The sequence below is a fragment of the Cricetulus griseus genome, chromosome 3, assembly GCF_003668045.3.
Source record: "Cricetulus griseus strain 17A/GY chromosome 3, alternate assembly CriGri-PICRH-1.0, whole genome shotgun sequence".
NCBI classification, from domain to species: Eukaryota; Metazoa; Chordata; class Mammalia; order Rodentia; family Cricetidae; genus Cricetulus; species Cricetulus griseus.
Genome location: NC_048596.1, coordinates 28,176,764 through 28,194,276, shown reverse-complemented (window position 1 = coordinate 28,194,276; position 17,513 = coordinate 28,176,764). Strand labels below are relative to the sequence as shown.

Here is a 17,513-nt window from a genome sequence, read left to right as displayed (position 1 = left end):
GAAAATATTATACAGAGAAAACCAGGATAACAAATAATTCAAGAAGGGGAGTAGGGAGATATCTTTTGGAGGGGATGAGCTTGAATTGAGTTTTGGGGATAAAAAGTAACCTAAAGTAGGGTAGAGGGGATCAATAAGCCAACTTTCTTTATAGAGTCATATTAAATTATGATATATTAATAAAGAAATACTAGGGAAACCCCTAGACTTCCAGACAGTTAAATTATCTGAGTGGGGTATGATGGCACATGCCATTATTTACAGTCATTAAGGAGGCTGAAGTGAGCGGACTGCTTGAGTTTATGAGTTCTTGACAAGCCTGGGCAACACAGTGACTGACTCACAAAAATAAAATAAAATAACCTAATCCAACAATTTTTAACCCTATTTGTAATGTGATCCTAATTAGTCTTATCAATAAAAACCCAGAGGAGTCAGATATTGAGATAAATTCTGAATGATGCAAAGGAGCAGTCACAGTCACTTCTTACCTCTCCAAATCCTCTGGTGAAAGGGCTGAGAGTCTGTCTACACCTGCCTTATCACCTCCTCTCTCTGCCCAGCCTTATCACTTTCTGTCTCCTGTCTGTACTGACCTCCAGAGCTCTATGGTTAACTAGTGGCTAGCTGTGCCCTCTGATCTCAAGCAAGCTTCATTTGTCAGAGCACAAACAAAATATCACAACACTTATTATCCTTCTGGCTATTGTTCTCAAGGCAAGAAGCAATAATGATCTCATATCTGAAGTTAAGACGTTACCAGGAAAAGATGCTAGCCAGCTGCTCACAATGGGTTCTGGAAATGACCCATCAGAACTGGCCTTATTATTCTGAGTTCTACTGGCCAGCCAAGACAAGAAAACCCAAAGTTATGTGAAAGCTCAGGCTTCCAGGGGATCTGTGTTAGTGAAAGGATGCTCTATACTACAAACCCTGCAAATGGGAAGGTATATCATATCCTCCCTTGGAAGAAAGTGATTCAGAAACAACTCCTGGGAGGAAGCTTCCAGATGGAGTAACCAATCCTTCATTTGTGACTTGGTATTTGTTGAACTATAGAGTCCTCAGGGCTTCGGCAAAGTTCTGGTTGTAGCACTAGAAAACAGGGCTGTTCATAGTAACTGAAAGGGTCATGTGAACCTAAGCACTGTTCATTGTATCAAGACAACAAATTATGCATGGTCCCTAAATAGACTACCAAATAAGCAAGGAAAGGTATATGAACAACAATGGAGTCAAAGCAATGTCCTTACAACAGCATTTGCCAAGATCGATATAAATAATAAATAGATGTTCTAAGAGATATTCTAAAACTGAGTTACAATCATCAAGTGACTATAAAGAAAACAACAAAGATATAAACAAAGTGGCAAAAAATGGAACAGAAAAGATATTCAGAGAAATGACAAGTGAGGAATCTCAGGTCAGAGAGAAAAGAATTTCACATTAAGTGAATGATGCCAATATAAATGGCTGTTATTGTAGGGGAAAACAAAGTCAGTAACCTGTTTAATGCCTTACACAATAAACACATTGTGGTGGTTTGAATGGGTGTGGTGCCCGTAGACTCATGTGTGTGAATGCTTGGTCCATAGGAAGTGGCACAACTAGGAGGTGTGGCCTTGTTGGAGTGGGTGTGGCCTTGTTGGAGTGGGTTGGCCTTGTTGGCGGAAGTGTTTCCCTGTGAGGGCAGGCTCGGAGGTCTTATATGCTCACACTTCACCCAGTATGGTTCACAGTCTCCTTCTGCTGCCTTGGATTAAGATGTAGAACTCTCAGCTCCTTCTCCAGGACCATGTCTGCCTGAATGCTACCATGTTGCCTGCCATGACAAAAATGGACTAAACCTCTGAAACTGTAAGTCATCCCCAATTCAATGTTTTTCTTTATAAGATTTGCCATGGTCATGGTGTCTCTTAAGCAATAAAACCCTAACTAAGGCACACATGTTCTAGGTAGAATAAACATTTAAATATAAAGCATAAATAATTAAATTAAGGATATGTTTTTTACTTCATAGTGGGAGAGTAGCTTGTCATTACAAAGTCAGTCAGTACATCAGATATTAAGGAAAATAGCATACCTGACTAAATTAAAAACCTCAAGAATTACAAGGACAACTAGAATTAACAAAAGTAGAAGATGAGGGACAGTCTTGTAAAGATTTGTAATAACACCTGACTATAATATGAAAAATAAATGAGTCAGAAGTCTTAAATGGAGTTTAAGCTTCAAGCTGAAGATTAGAAAACAAAGCAGCCAGCCACTACCTCTTACCTCAGGCTGAAAGGGCTGATCCGATTTCCATGATCTCTCACCAAGCCTCAGCATGTTGCCTCTCCTCAGCATGGTTAGAGATTCCTGAGACTTCAATGTCTTCCTATCCTCAATGTGGTTGGAGAATGAATGCCTGAGACTGTCTACTGAAGACCCTGCTTCTACCATTTATACCCCTCTCGTTCTGGGATTAAACATGTGTGATTTCAGGTGCTCAGATCATCTTTGTGTGAGCTGTTTCTCTTTAGGACTGGATCAATCTTGTGTAGGCCATGGTAGCCTTGAACTCACAGAGATCCATCTACCTCTTAATCCTGAGTCCTAGATGAAAGGTATGTATCAATACCACCTAGCTCTATGGCTGCTGGGATTAAAGGTGTGTATCATTACTGCTTGATCTCTATAGCTTGAGGCTGACTTTGCTTTCCGAATCCTCAGGCAAGCTTTAATAAATCATAAATAATATTATGTTGATCAGTCAGCGAAACAACATTTAAAAAAAGTAGTTGTTTCTTCTATAAAAGACAAAATAAAAATGAGATAAGTAGATAAGTAAAGAAAACTCACAATAGACTGAAACAATAGTCAAAACTTTCGGGTAAAATATGGCATTATGTTGACTCCATAGAGCAGACAAGTTAGAGAGAGACAGAGAATGAGAAGAAAAACAGAAAAGCAGTCAGCATGCTATCCGAAGCTGATATAATTGTGGGCTGGTATACCCTACCTTCTATAAAAACTTTGCAGATTTGGGTGCATAGTTAATGCATTATCTTGGGATTATATTAGTTTCCTTGTGATGTGTGGTTTACAGTATACACAGAGTGTTTTCCTATGTTCTAGGCATTTTCTAGCCTAATCTAGGGAGCTGCAATATATTTGTGCCACTAGATGGCAATATGTGACTTTGCAAATGTAGCCATTAAATGCAGCAAATCAAATCTTAGGCATCCAACTTTCCCTACCCACCCATGAAGGTGGATAACAGTGGCCAACTAGAAAAGTTATTTACATTTAAAGCACATTCCTAAATTGTATGTTTTTAGATTAGAGCTTGGGGAAAATACAGGAAACCTGATTCCAGCACATATATTCTAGCCATTATACATTTTATATTAAAATAAATAAAGTAAGGTAGCTATCTAAAATCAATAACACTAAATCAAATGCAACACTTAAATTCTGTTTCAAAAGAAAAAAATGAAAGACTTGGCTATTAAAGACTTTTCAGTAATTTGTGAAAAAAAATGCATACCACTATAATTGGAAATGACACACCTATGAGCCAGGCAGTGATTGTACACACCTTTATCCCAGGACTTGAGAGGCAAAGGCAGGCAGATCTCTGAGTTTGAGGCAAGCCTGGTCTCCAGAGAGAGTTTCAGGACAGGAGGGACACAGAGAAACCTTGTCTTGAAAAACCAAACCAAGCCAAGCAAAACAAAACAAAAACCAAAATCAAACAACAACAAAAAACAGAACAAAAACCAAACAAACAAACAAAAATAAAATCCAACAAGCAATGCACAGCAACGTACAAGCTAAAGTTGTTAGTGGTATGTGCCTGTGTGCGCGAGCGCGCGCATGTGTGTGTGTGTGTGTGTGTGTGTGTGTGTGTGTGTGTGTGTGTGTGTGTCTGTGTGTGTGTGTGTGTGTGTGTGTGTGTGTGTCCGTCCATACACCAGTCCCTTGCTATGTAGCCCACACAAGTCTCACATTTGCTGTGCTCTTGACTCAGACTCCTGAGTGCTGAGATGAAATGGATACCATGATGCCTGGCTTCAAAGTAGTCTGTAATGTCCTAAGAAAACTTGAAATCCACATCACTAATGACTGTCCTTGCTCATTGCTTTATTTCAGCTCCTTTATTTATATACAGCACTTTTGTTGGCTCAAGTGAAATTGCCAATATCTGACCATTTTGCCAGATAAAATCACCATTCTGTACACACTAACTACACTAGTCACTTTCATTGTTGCTGTGGCGAAAGACCTGAAAAAGGCAGCTTAGTGAAGCAGGGTTTCCTCTGGCACACGCTGAAGCCGGGAAGTCCACCATGGTAGCAGGATCATGAATCAGAGGGAACATCTGGAGTTGAAAGCCATCTTGAGTAAATTCCGGCAAAACAGTCCATGCTGGTTTCCTGGCCCTTCCTGAACACACCTTAGCATGAATTGGGAGTGACTGATTTTCCACAGCCCTATTATCTAGGTTCTATGAAGATGGAAGGCAGGAAGAATTGGCACCATAGGGACAGGCTCAAACCCATGACGAGAATGGCTTCTGAGGAGAATCCCCACTTGTCATGTCTCAGGTACATAAAGAAACAAAAACTGACCACCCAGCTAAATATATTTACATTTCCCAGGTTCACAGTGACTTTTTGCTTTCTTCAACAAAACCTTTGTAATATTTTAATAGTTTCCATGCATAAGAAACCAAAATATGAAAGAATAATATTGGATTTGCTTACAAAATGGGTTATTCTGCTTATCCATGGCCCACCAAATTCCTTCTTAAAATATGTTAGTTTAGGGAGAAAATGCTTTTTTTTTTTAACCCTTTTCTTAGTTAAACAAAGGAATTTCCTTATAATTTTTTTTATAAATTTTGTTCTTTTAACATAATTTTAGCTCCATCAGGACAATGTATCCTCTGTCACATCCACCTACTCATCAGTGATGCTAAGAGACTTCATCCAGCAGCAGTAAATACTTAGTAAATACTTATCCGAGAGCAGAAGACAGGAGATGAGGCAAGCTAATAGGAAGCCACGATGAAAAGCTTTTCTTCAGGATGACCACACTACAACTCTTTTGGGCCACACTACAGCACAGCCAAAAGCAACACTAAGTTGTTTTAAACCAAGGGCACTAAGAGAACTGTTCAATTTCTAACCAGTCCAAAAAAACATATAAGTTTCATTATAACCTAGACTAACCAGGAAGTAGACCATAACCATTTTAAAACATAACACCATCAGAATTGATAATAGATCTTTCTCTCAAAGAGAAGAGCAAATCTGCACCCTCCCAATCTGATGTTCCCTGAATAGGTAAACAGCAAGGCATACTCACAGTTCACAATGTCACCTTGAAGTTCCAGAATCTGAGGAGCTGGCATGGTGAGGATAACAAGGTCAAATTGCTCAGGGGAGCCTGTCTCTTTGGAGACTTCCCACACATTATTTCTCAGGTTGATCTGGGTCACACGCTGTTTGAAGAAGACTTCTGCACCTGCTCCAAAGGCAACATCAGGACCTTGTTACCAGGATTTTCCACACAAATGCAGAAGAAATAAAAAGCCAAACTAATCCATTCAGGTGGATGAAACACTCCTACCCTTGTCTTCTATAGTCACATCTTTCTTTTCCTCTCTTTCTTTCTTTCTTTCTTTCTTTCTTTCTTTCTTTCTTTCTTTCTTTCTTTCTTTCTTTTTTGTTTTTTTTTTTGTTTTGTTTTTGGAGACAGGGTTTCTCTGTGTAGCTTTGGAGCCTATCCTGGAACTCGCTCTAGAGACCAGGCTGGCCTCGAACTCACAGAGATCTGCCTGCCTCTGTCTCCCGTGTGCTGGGATTAAAGACGTGCGCCACCAACGCCCGACTCACATCTTTCTTTACTCTTTACTTCAATAGTACTTCCTCCCTCTACCACTTGCATCCCTGGCCTCCAATCAATGTTTGTTATGAAGGAAAAAATTATACCACACTCTATGTTGGCTACAACTACTACTACTTCTTCTAAATCTACTTCTACTACATCATAGCCAGCCTTCATTAAGAATGTGTTAGCTCCCTCTAAATCAACTGAGCAACACTCATATGGACTCAGAGTCTGCAGCAGCATGAACAAGGCCTGCACAGGTCTGCACCAGGTCTCTGCATATATTATCATGGCTTTCAGTTTAATTTTTTTAATGTAACTCCTGAGTATGTGAATCAGGATATATTGTACAAGAAAAGAATCTGTTTCCAATAAAAGGAAAAATATGTACTAGCTGTCTTAGTCAAATTTTCATTGCTGCAAAGAGACACCATGAAAAGAAATCATGTAATGTGGTGGGGCGGGGTGGGGGGACTTGTTTGCAGTATCAGAGAATGAGTCTTTGCCTATCATGCTGGTCACCATGGCAGCAGGCACACAGTATGGTATTAGAGAAGTAGCTGAGAGCTTAGATGCTGAGACAACCAAGAGGCAGAGGGACAGGACTAACTGGGAATGGCGGGATGGCGGGAGCATTTGAGACTTCAAAGCCCACGTCCAGGGACCCACCTCCTTCAACGAGGCCACTACTCCTCTAACAAGGCCATATAGCCAAATCCTACTCAAGCGGTACCCCTAACTAGGGACCAAGTATTTAAACACAGGTGTCTATATGTAGACCACCACATTAGTCAAGCATTTGGGACATATTATACTAATTTAATAGCTGCATATTTGTTACATGTTATTAAACAGATCTCAATCTGTTAAGCCATGATTTAAAACATACACAGGAGACTAGGAAGCTTGTCACATTTGCAGGATAAGGATGAATACACTTCAGTAAATGTACCAGCAATTACACTAGTAATACCTACCAATATGCCCTCATGCAGTCTAAAACATGTCTGTAGGGGAGATTAAGTCCTCATTAAGGATCAGAACTAAGAGAATCACTGACTACTTTGCCATCCTATTTCCTTTCTTAGAGTGTACCGTAAAATTCTTATAATGATTTTCCTAATTTTTATGTTGTCCTCCCTTTTAGAGTCATGAATAATTTTAATGACCATTTTGTTTCCATGTATAACATATGTCATGTTTGACTGACATTATCAACTTGACAGTATCTGGAATAACCTAGGATCCAGCCCCAGGGCATGTTTTGAGAAACTACCTTGATGAGAGATTAACTGAGGTAGGGTGACCACCCTTAATTTGGGTAACACTGTTTCTAGGCTGGGATTCCAAAGTGCATTAAGGGGAATTTGTTCTGCACACCAGCACTCAGTATTCCCTGATTCCTGACAGCAGGAGTGATGTGACCAGCTGCACAGGCCCCTGCGGCCAGGACTTCCCCACCACAGTGGACTGGAATTCTGAACAGTGAGACAAATTCACTCTTTCTGAAGCGGCTTTGCCAGGGTATTTTCATCACAGCAGAAGTAAAATAACTAAGACAGCATATAATATACAAATTACAGTGATTGAAACATAATATGGTTTTGGCCATCATTTGTTTAAGAGAATAAATCATACACCATACACTAAAAGAAATTCCAGTTGGATGATTAAGTCTTAAGATACTGGTACCTCAAACTTCAGATCTGGTGAAGACTTTGATCCCCTGAATGGTGGCCTGCTTGTAATTTCAGTGCTCAGAAGACAGAGACAGGAAATCCTGGGGAAAAGTTGATTAGCCAGACTAGCTGTATCCTAATCCACGAACTCTGGATTCAATTGGAAGACACTGTCCCAAACAATTGGCACTGAATGGTTGACGAAGACTCCTGATGTCAACCATGGGACTACACATACTAATATGTACACATGCATCTCCCACAAACACCCACATACATGCAGACATGAATACATACACACATGTATATCATATACATATACACCAGAAAAACATACTTTATCCAGCTTCATGCATGGGAAAACTGATGATACAATGGAGAAATTACAAGCACAGTGAATTCAATGTTCATCATCACCTGCTTCAGTCCGGCTTCATCTGTGGAACCTCCATCTTACGGCATCCCCAGCTCAACCCAATCCTTCCTGTCTGTGATGTCCTTTAACATCTGCCTTTGATACCCATTTGACATCAATTCAAAATATCCAAATGCCTTGTCTATGTCTTATCTACCTGTTACTATTTTTCTTAGTGCCAGGCATCCATTTCTAGAGTCTCATGTCTTTCACTGTCCCTTGGAGAATGCTTCTCTACAGTAAGTAATCAAATGTAAGTGAAATGTAAATGTTAGAAGGGGCACTGTGGTAACTGGGTCAAGGGATCAATCTTGCTTGAGGCAGTGAGCACTGTTCTGTTCAACCATGAGGCTTGGTGAGGTTTCTGAGGCCTTTCTGAGGTCTCTGCTTTGGGGAGGTTCAAATAATTTTCAGGTTTAACCCATACCCACCATTTCTTTATCCCAACAAAGCTACTCTGTTTAACTTTTGGACTTCTTTGGAATGTCTTTCTCTGTTTACCTTACTCCATGGTTTCTTTCAGATTCCAACTAAAGCACATAATTCTATTTCATTTACATGGTCCTTTATAAATAATCCTTTGAAAAGATGTTGTTATTAGCTCTGTGTGTTTATGTGTATTTATGTGTGTGAGGATGTGTGTATGTGTATAAGTGTGTAAGTGTGTGAAGATGTGTATTTGTGGGTGTGTGTGTGTGTGTGTGTGTGTGTGTGTGTGTGTGTGTATTTAAATGGGATCAAAATCCACTAGCCTATAAAGTTCTCCAAGATTCAGCTGAAATTCTTGGCCATCAATTCCAATGGCTCAAGGAGTTCTCTAAGTTGAACATGAGAAGTGTTGTAAGTGCTGACCCCAGAAGAGCAGCATCAGGAACACAGATGCACATTCTAGGCTCCAAGCAAGCCACAAAACTATGAACTCCTAGGATTAGGTCTCGAAACCTTTGTTTTACAAGCTCTCTTATTTAACAGGATAAATAAAGTATAAAGTATGAAAAAATGCAGTTGAGCAGACTTAAGCTAACATGACTCCTGCAAAATCCACTCCATAAGTAGTATTTTCAAAGAAGAAAGGAAAATTGTCTTTTCCGGTGCTAGGATTCAAGTTTCCAGGAAAGAGGAATTTCCCTGTAGAAGTAATAACTTTTATAAGACACCACACATTAAAAATAAACATGCTCTGGAAACCCCCACTTGGAAACAGAGAACACCATTTACAAAGCATTTACGCCTGAGTCACGTTTTATCTTTTACTTCATCGTGTCACTTTCTCTCTCATTCGAACTACTCTCCAATCATGGTTAACTTTTAATTCCTTGCATGCACTTTGCTGTGTCTCCTTCATGACTGCTCCAGTCCCTGCTCTGTGTTACTCTAGCCCCTTGGCTCTTGCCCTTGTTCACACTTGATACTTTGAAAGTACCCGTGAAATGTCAGTTCCTCTGTTGACACTTTTCCTGACATCTTCTCAGCTCACCACGCCAAAATATATCACATCAGGTATTGTTTTTACTAAATATTCGTTCACAGTGCTCACATCCTTCTTAGCATTTACTATACATCTTGTGTTAAAGGAACAATTTAATGACTCCCTAGCCCAATACTGCACTCTACATTGACAGGTAGGAACTGTTTTGTTGTCCAATTTCTCCCGCTTGCACTTTTTCTATTCAGTCAAGAGAGGGCAACAGTGCCCCAGGAAACCGTTCAACCCAAGTCCACATTGGAAAATAAGGAGTTTAAATGGGATTCCTTCCAGGCAGCTACACTAACCACTTAAACATCATCAGGGAAAGGTGGAACTCTTGTACCTCCTGATTTGCCTCTCCAAGTCTATACACAAGCTCCATGAAGAAGTATTACTGGGAACAGCCTTGTGAGGGTCTTGGATAAATAATCTTGCTAAGATTTGAAAGACTGAACAGCCAAGCAATGTCTAGAGGACAGAGTTCCACAACACCCAGTGCATGCTATTTAATGAGACTTTTTAATTTTGCACATAGCTATATAGATAGAAGACTAGTAAGGTTTAAACATTTTATAAAAGCAAATGTGTTTCTAGTACATAGATTTTTCATTTCATCCCAACCTCCCTCTACAGTGCGTGTGTGTGTACGTGTGTGTGTGTGTGTGTGTGTGTGTGTGTGTACACATAGATACTATGTTCAAGCATGTGGAAGTCAGAAGAGGAGTCAATGTTCCCTACCAAATTTTTGGAGGGTAGTTCTCACTGAACATGAAACTTGTCATTTCAGACAGGCTGACTAGCTCCCAAATTCCTGAGATCTTCTTGTCTCTGTCCTGTCAGTACTTGTGGCCATAGGCTCTTGTTGCCACACCCAGCTTTTTAATATTTTTTTATTTTTTGTGGGTTCTGGGGATTTAAACTCAGGCCATCTTGCTTTTATGGCAAGCCTTTTACCGACCAAGCAACCTCCCTATCCATTTTCTTCCATTTTTAAGGAGGAAAATCCAAGTAAATCTTTCTTGTATCATTTCCCATGGATTAGTTTTAGTAAACAGCACCTGGCAATGCTGAGATGAGACCTGAAGATATAGGAAAGCCCTCTAGATGTAGTGATTAAAGTAGTCAATGGAATATAGTTTGCATGCTACTTTGTAGTATCCCTTGAAAGAACATTGTACCGAATAATGTCACGAATCCTCAGAAGGGAGAACTGTGATAGAGATCTACACGGGCTCACTTCCCTCACATCTATTTTAGAAAAAAGTACCCAGATGAAAAGGGAAGATAATGAAAGGTAAATATTACTATGCAAAAGCCCTCAATGGATAGCATCTCCAAATTAAAAAATAACCTTTTTTTTTTTTTTTTTTGTTTTTTCCAGACAGGGTTTCTCTGTGTAGCTGTGGAGCCTGTCTTGTCACTCACTCTAGAGACCAGGCTGGCCTCAAACTCACAAAGATCCACCTGCTTCTGCCTCCCAAGTGCTGGGATTAAAGGCATACACCACAATGCCCGGCTAAAAAGAACTATTTTTTTTAAATAAATGAATCCTGCCTACTCTGTCAAGTCATACTGCATATTGTGACTTTCCATGTTGCTGACCAATATCATCTTGAAGGAATATGCACTAATATGCCTTCCTATTGGTAGGCAAACACAAATAAATGCTTCTAGTCCAGAGATCCAGAGGCTAAACTCATCTTTTTATGAAATTTGTGAATACATAAGGCACTTTTAAAACAAAGAAGTTGATCCATCATTCTCTGTCCTAGTTAGAGTTACTATTGCTGAAAGAAACTCCATGACCAAGACAACTTGGAGGGAAAGGGTTTCTTTAAGCTTACATGTCTAGGTAACAGTCCATGACTGAGGGGAGTCAGGCCAGGGATTCAAACAGGGCAGGAACCTGGAGGCTGCAGCTGATGCAGAGGCCATGAATGCGTGCTGATTATGGGCTTGTTCATCATGACTTGCTCAGTCTGCTTTCTTAGATAACCCAGGTCCACCAACCCAGGGATGGCACCACTGCCATATGCTGGGCCCTCTCTCAGAATACTGTTCATGAATCAGTGAGTGTGCCTATACTATGCTACTTTAAGTTGTGCAGCAACTTCAGGTTTGTCTTTTAGAAGTTTCTGGAATTGTTTTTCATATTTTGGTTTTATTTTTTTTTTTTTGTTTACTGACACAGGGTTTCACACTACAGCCCTTCCTGGCCTGGAACTCACTATGTAGCCCAAGTTGCTTTTGAACTTGTGGTGATCTTACATCTGCCTCCCTAAGAAAACAGGTATATGCCACCATGCCTAGCCCTTTTTCAATGTTTCTGAACTATAGTTGGTAATATACATGGAATATCTCTGAAGAACTCAATTAAACTTTCATAGTCTGAATCTCAAGTGGAGAAATGGCCTAACCCAGAACTTCATTTTTTAGGTGTCCTATTGTATATTCAATCTCATGGACCCTTCTCATGCTCAGATTCTTGAGGCTTTCACTAAGTAATGTTTGACAAGGAAGACCAAAATTGTAATAATTCTACGAATAGTTGTGAAAGAACAAATTTTCTGCTCACACCTTTCTGTGGTAATCTTGAATGGGGTACTTAGCCAAATTAAAAATTTCCAAGAAAGCTTGTTCTATAATAGAAAAACAATTTATCACCCAAGAATACCTCTATTTGTTCTTTTAGTAAAATATCAATTTTCACAGCATTCATAAAAATGCATATAGGAGAAATGAAAATCCTAATAGAATAGGGTTCAATTATGAATAAGACATTCAAAGAAAAAATGCAAAGAGCTGGTTAACAAAGCAAAAGGTGTATAAATTCACTTGTAATTTAGGAAATAAAAAACAAAACTACAAAAAATGCTGTTTTTAACCTATGAGGCTGGTAAAAAATTTAAAATTTGCATAGCACTCAGATGTGAGGAAATTCTCATTCACTACTGATGAGATGGTCTTTAAGAGAAGCACAACTTGTTAGAATTCTACAGCCATATCAAGTTGAAGGATGGAAAACTGTTTTTGTTTACTCAAAAATCAAGATAGCCCCCATTCCTCAAAATATAAATACATATAAGAAAGTTGAATGAATGATTATATACACATACTGTACTATTTTGGACATCTATTAAAGAGAGCAAAGCAAATTAAATTTGTTGTTGTGGAAAATAGACCAAAGATATGAAACAAAAAATACAGAATAGTTTATATAAATTAACCCCTTTATTCATATTTTAAGGAAACTAATATAAACAGAACAGTAGTAAATGGAGACAGCCATACAGCTCAATAGGAAAATGAAAAGTTGTTAAAAAAATAAAAAAATCACACACTGCAAACTGATAACAGGCTTATTTTGGAGGAAGGAAGGACTGATTTTAAGAAGAAAAGAGTATAACTATTTTTATAATCTTCTATACGATACTAACATTGAATGCACAACTTTGACTTAAAAGGCAGAGAAAACCCAAGTCCCACCTGATTCTTTCAAGTAGTGCTTAATAATTGAAGAGATTCCTTGAGGTGCCACAAAGTTGCAATCTCCTTCCTTCACCATCATTCCTTCAATAGGCGAGGTCAGAGGCACCAAAACCCCATGAGCTAACAACTCCTCATAAAATCTGAAATGATTATATGGAAAAGTATAGTGTGATTATCTCTGTAACCACTGTCTTGTCTTCTAAAAAAACAAATCACGCTATAAATCCTTATATGACCAACTCAATAAACTGTGTTAAACAACACTTGTAATTCAGGGGGAGAACAAATATCCTTCAAGAATCTGTAAATCGTCTACTGAGATTATGGCTAATTTCATAACTTCTATTTCTCTATATAAAGGTGAAGTCAAGTAAAGTACATAAAAAAGTATTATATGCCCCATTTAAAATGTGCTTAGAAATACCGACTTTCATTACTATCTGCCATCTCCAACACCAATTACTAATATGTATTTAGCCTTTTATGTAATCTTATACAGTCTTCACAAGGGTGATAAGAACATTTCACTGTCGCAAGAGGCAAAGTTTTAAATGTGTTAGAATGGATGATTTATTTCACTTTACAACATACATCTATCTACTAAGTCTCCAGGTAGCGACTAACTTACTCTCGATGCTTTTCGGCATAATGAGGCGTGCAGGTGATGTACTGAGCTCCCAAGTCAGCTGTGCATCGCGGATTCTGAGGACTGTTGGCAGTAATCATTCTTCCCCCTTAAAATAACCCAGAAGCAATCGTCAGTGCATAGAATGAACCTTTCGAAATTCTACAACTCACCCCAGAGAGCCTGGAGGCTTTATTGTCTTTGTCCAAATACATGAGAAACATTATTAAATCTAAGCTGAAGTCTTTATCGTTACTTATTGTCCTGGGTATTTGGCTATTGCAATTTTTTTTATTTGAATAAAAAATTTGTTACCCTGCACAAATGAAAGAAAGAGTGGATGGGTAAGACGACAAGGATGAAATGCCAGAATGACCAAGGAAGGCTATTTTGTCAGGACATTGAGTTCGGACGTTTGGAAAGGCCTGGCCAAGAGGGCCTTGGGAACTGCCCAGTCTGGAGAAAGCTGCTGAGGCACGAGCGGCCTGGCCCAGAGGCAGCGGACGGGTCCACGCGGGCCGCCTCCCTGGGCAGTCCTCCGCTCCGGGCCAGCCTCTGGGCCCCACCGGGACCTCCACTCGCGCGCGCACCCAGCCTGCTTCCGGCTGCAGCAGCCGCGGGCCACGTGACCGCCGCTCTGTGGCGTGCGAGCTGCGGCCCGCCGGGGCCCTTTCTCTTCAGGGTGGCGGGCCTGGCGCTCTGAGGAGGTCGTTCCTCCCGCCCCTGCGGTCCCAGCACTCACCTGCGTCCCCAGCCTTGTCCCACAGAGCGAGGTGCAGGGGCCCGGCTACCGTCCTCCTCAGCAGCGCGGCGCACAGGCTTCCGGTCAGCCCGGCGCCCACGACCAGCACCCGGAGCATGGCGGCGGCGGCTCTCGGCTGCGCCGGTGGCGGAGGAGGCTCGGAGTGTCGCCGGCTCACGCGGCCACCGTGTCCCCGCGAGGGTCAGGACCGTGCCCTGGGCCGGCCGCCTGCGCCGGAGAGGGCGGGGAACCCTCAGCGGTGACCGAGACCGAGAGAGCCCGCCCCAGGCCTCCACCGAGATGCTCGCCCGGTGAGCCCAGAATCCCTTCCGGCCCTGAAGAAGAATCTAGAAGGCACAGCCTCGGCCTGGGCCTAGGAGGAGGACTCAAGGGAGGGAAGGAAAGAGTAGAGATGGATGCCACAGCTGGATTTCTTCTTGAGTCTTTCAGGTCACTTTTGATGACAGGAAGGGGTTTTGCAATCACGAAGATGTTTTTGTTACAGCAGTTTAGACATTCCAAACTATGTGTTCTTCTACAAGTTATGTTTTTCCTGACATCCGCTCCTCCGTCTGTGAAATGTGGAAAACAATGCATCCTTTCCAAAGCTGTGAAGAATACAGATGCTTGGGTTCACCAGAAAATATGACATCACTTACCAGTTCAACAAATGCTACCTTCTGTGTCCCAATGGGTTCACTGTGCACCAAGGGATAGAATGTGGAATGGATTCTGCTCCTACCACTGCTCTATCTTCAACTGTGTCCTAGAGGTTCTCAATAAAACAAAAAGCAATGGAAAGTAGGAACCATTACAAATAGTTACTTGAAAAGTGCTGTGGAACTATTAAGTAGTCAATAACAATAAACATTTAAAAATCAAGTTTTGCTTAATGTCTACATGGTGACAAACATTTCCATGAATCAAATTTTTAGTTTATCTAAGATAGGAACTTGAAGAAAATATGGGCGAACATAGATGCCCTAAGGAGACATGGAAGCATAGCAATAAAAACAGTAAAGGGATCTATTATATGATTTGTAACTTTTTTACAAAGTATAAATAATAAATGTGTGAAAATGAATTTCTTATAAAATCTCAAGACATTTACAAATGTATGTAAATAAAATAGAATTCTAAAAATAAAAAACACAAAATTCAACAAAAATAATTTTAACTGTTCTATGTTCAAAAATAAGGAATGGATCTGGGGGAGATGGAAGGTGGTGAGGAACTGGGAGGGGAAACTATGCTTGGGATATAATGTGTGAGAGAGGGATAAGTAAGTATGTTAAAAATAAAACTGCAAAAAAACCTTACAGGTGACCAGAAAATGTCCAAGAATCAGGATAAGACTTAATATAACTACCTTCATTTTGTATCTATCTCCTATACTCATTCTTTTCTCAGTCATCCTAGATTCCAGGAAAGGTCTGGTGGATAGACGTCAGTAATGAGAGTGGAAACTACAATTTCAATCAATATTGGTTTTCTTGACAGAGATAAGAGCCACTTGAGATTCTGATAAATCAGACACAAGTTGCCCAAAATAGCTTAGCTGCATGTTTATGCTCCCTACCTCATCTTCAGTGCAGTCTCTCATTTAATTTGGGGACTCCTGTGGAAGGTCTGCAGAGGGGTTGTCTTAAGATTACCACATGCGCTCAGAGATGACCTATATCCGTGATGGTAAGATTTCTTTATTTAGGAGAACACCAGAGCAAAACGCAGGCCAGAGCGAGGTCACAGGAACCAAGCTAGTGCGGCCAGAGAGAAGGGGCCAAGGTCTCCACGTGCAGCCCTTAAGAATCTTCCCTTATGTCACCCCGGCTTCCCTTCACCCCGCCCTTTTGAGCGAGTCCAGGGTCCACCTGGCAACTGTCTGGGATGCTATTGGGCGGGGGTTAGGGTGTCTCCGTACAATTCCCCTTTTAGTCTAAAAGAGGATTAAAACTTAATAGTGTAAAACGTCTAAAATTAGCAATCATAAAGGTGAAATGTAAGAAGGTACAATAAACTGCTATTGCACATCCTATGTCTACTCCAGCTAAGTCTTAAAGTCATGTGGAAAGGGTGTCTAACTTGAACACCTCCTTCCAATCCCAACTCTAAACAATAAGAAGGTCATTCTTAACTAGGCTTACACTACCCTAATAAACAATAATGGGGAGCGGGGCATAGCATCTTCTAGGATACTTCCTGCTGAAATGGGACAATGGTAGTCATGTGGGGTCCTGTGGAAAAAAATGCTAGTACAGGGAAAGTCTCTAATGAGTTATGTCTAGTCCATGTTAGATGAGATTTGCTTGATTGAAGATCTACGTTGAAATCCTCAACTTGATTGAAGTCATTATTCGAGGTTCTGGTTAGAGTGTGGGTTGAAACGGAGCGAGTTGAATCCAGTGCAGTTGGAGAGGTGTAGTCCAATTCTTTTTCCGGAGCATGCAGGGATTGTTGTCAGGCTGATTCTCGTTGGCTGTATGGCACTCAGACATAAGCGTCATCAGAGAAATGTTCGCTTGTACATGTATGTGTACTGGGAAAGGCAATTCTTGAAAAACAACAATTATGAGAGGGTGTAGGCCTTGAAAGAAAGAGCCAAGAAAAGACAAAGATAGTCCTCTTATTCTTCATTTATTCTGTATTACAGCAATTGGCTTCTTGATATAACACAGAAACTTTAAAATGTTGTTAAATAACATGCTTGGATTTTAGGGTAGGAAAGCCAAATCCAACTCTAAATCCAGAATCGATTTCATTGAATAGGGACTAGGAAATGAAGATAAATAAAGTTATTTGAGAGACAGCTGTAAATTTTACTGTATGGCACGTTCCTTTTGTTCGATGGTTATAACTACGTTCTTTCTTTAAGTATCTACACATGTAGTGTCCTTTGACTTCCGGAGGTGGGTTTTCCTGTGAGGATAAAAACAAAGCATTTCCCATCCTTTGGGAGGCTTTTATTTAGTTCATGAGATATACCTCAGTAAATACCTGTCAGTCGTCCTTCTTGAGAGGGTTGTCTTTTTCAACTCGAATCTTGATCAATTTTGATGATATCCAAAGATTTTCTTCTCCTGTGGAGACAAATGCAAAACCCCTTCTCCAACGTAACACATGTCTGGGTTTCCATACCAAGGTCAGTACATCTTTGAAATACACTGGTTGGTTCAGTTCAGCAGTTTTTTTCGTAGTCCAGTATCTTTCCGAAGCTG

General features: G+C 40.4%; 1 protein-coding gene across 5 annotated transcripts in view; it reads right to left on the bottom strand.

Moving 5' to 3' along the window:
* LOC100759343 (renalase) overlaps positions 1-14,443 on the bottom strand; it is a 273,231-nt gene extending 258,788 nt beyond the window's left edge. For 4 of the 5 annotated variants that reach the window (XR_003483509.2, XM_027406388.2, XM_027406389.2 and 1 more), the window contains exons 1-4: positions 14,299-14,443; positions 13,560-13,665; positions 12,929-13,071; positions 5,356-5,514 (exon numbers count right to left, since the gene is read on the bottom strand). Coding sequence is in view for 4 of the 5 variants with exons in the window: in XM_027406388.2 (XP_027262189.1) it covers positions 5,356-5,514; positions 12,929-13,071; positions 13,560-13,665; positions 14,299-14,416 (526 nt within the window). In the remaining variant the exon portion in view is untranslated. Of the gene's footprint in view, positions 1-5,355; positions 5,515-12,928; positions 13,072-13,559; positions 13,666-13,871; positions 14,053-14,298 lie in introns of those variants that run through there. The other variant, XM_027406390.2, reaches the window with a different exon arrangement.
* Between the last annotated feature and the right edge of the window lie 3,070 nt (positions 14,444-17,513).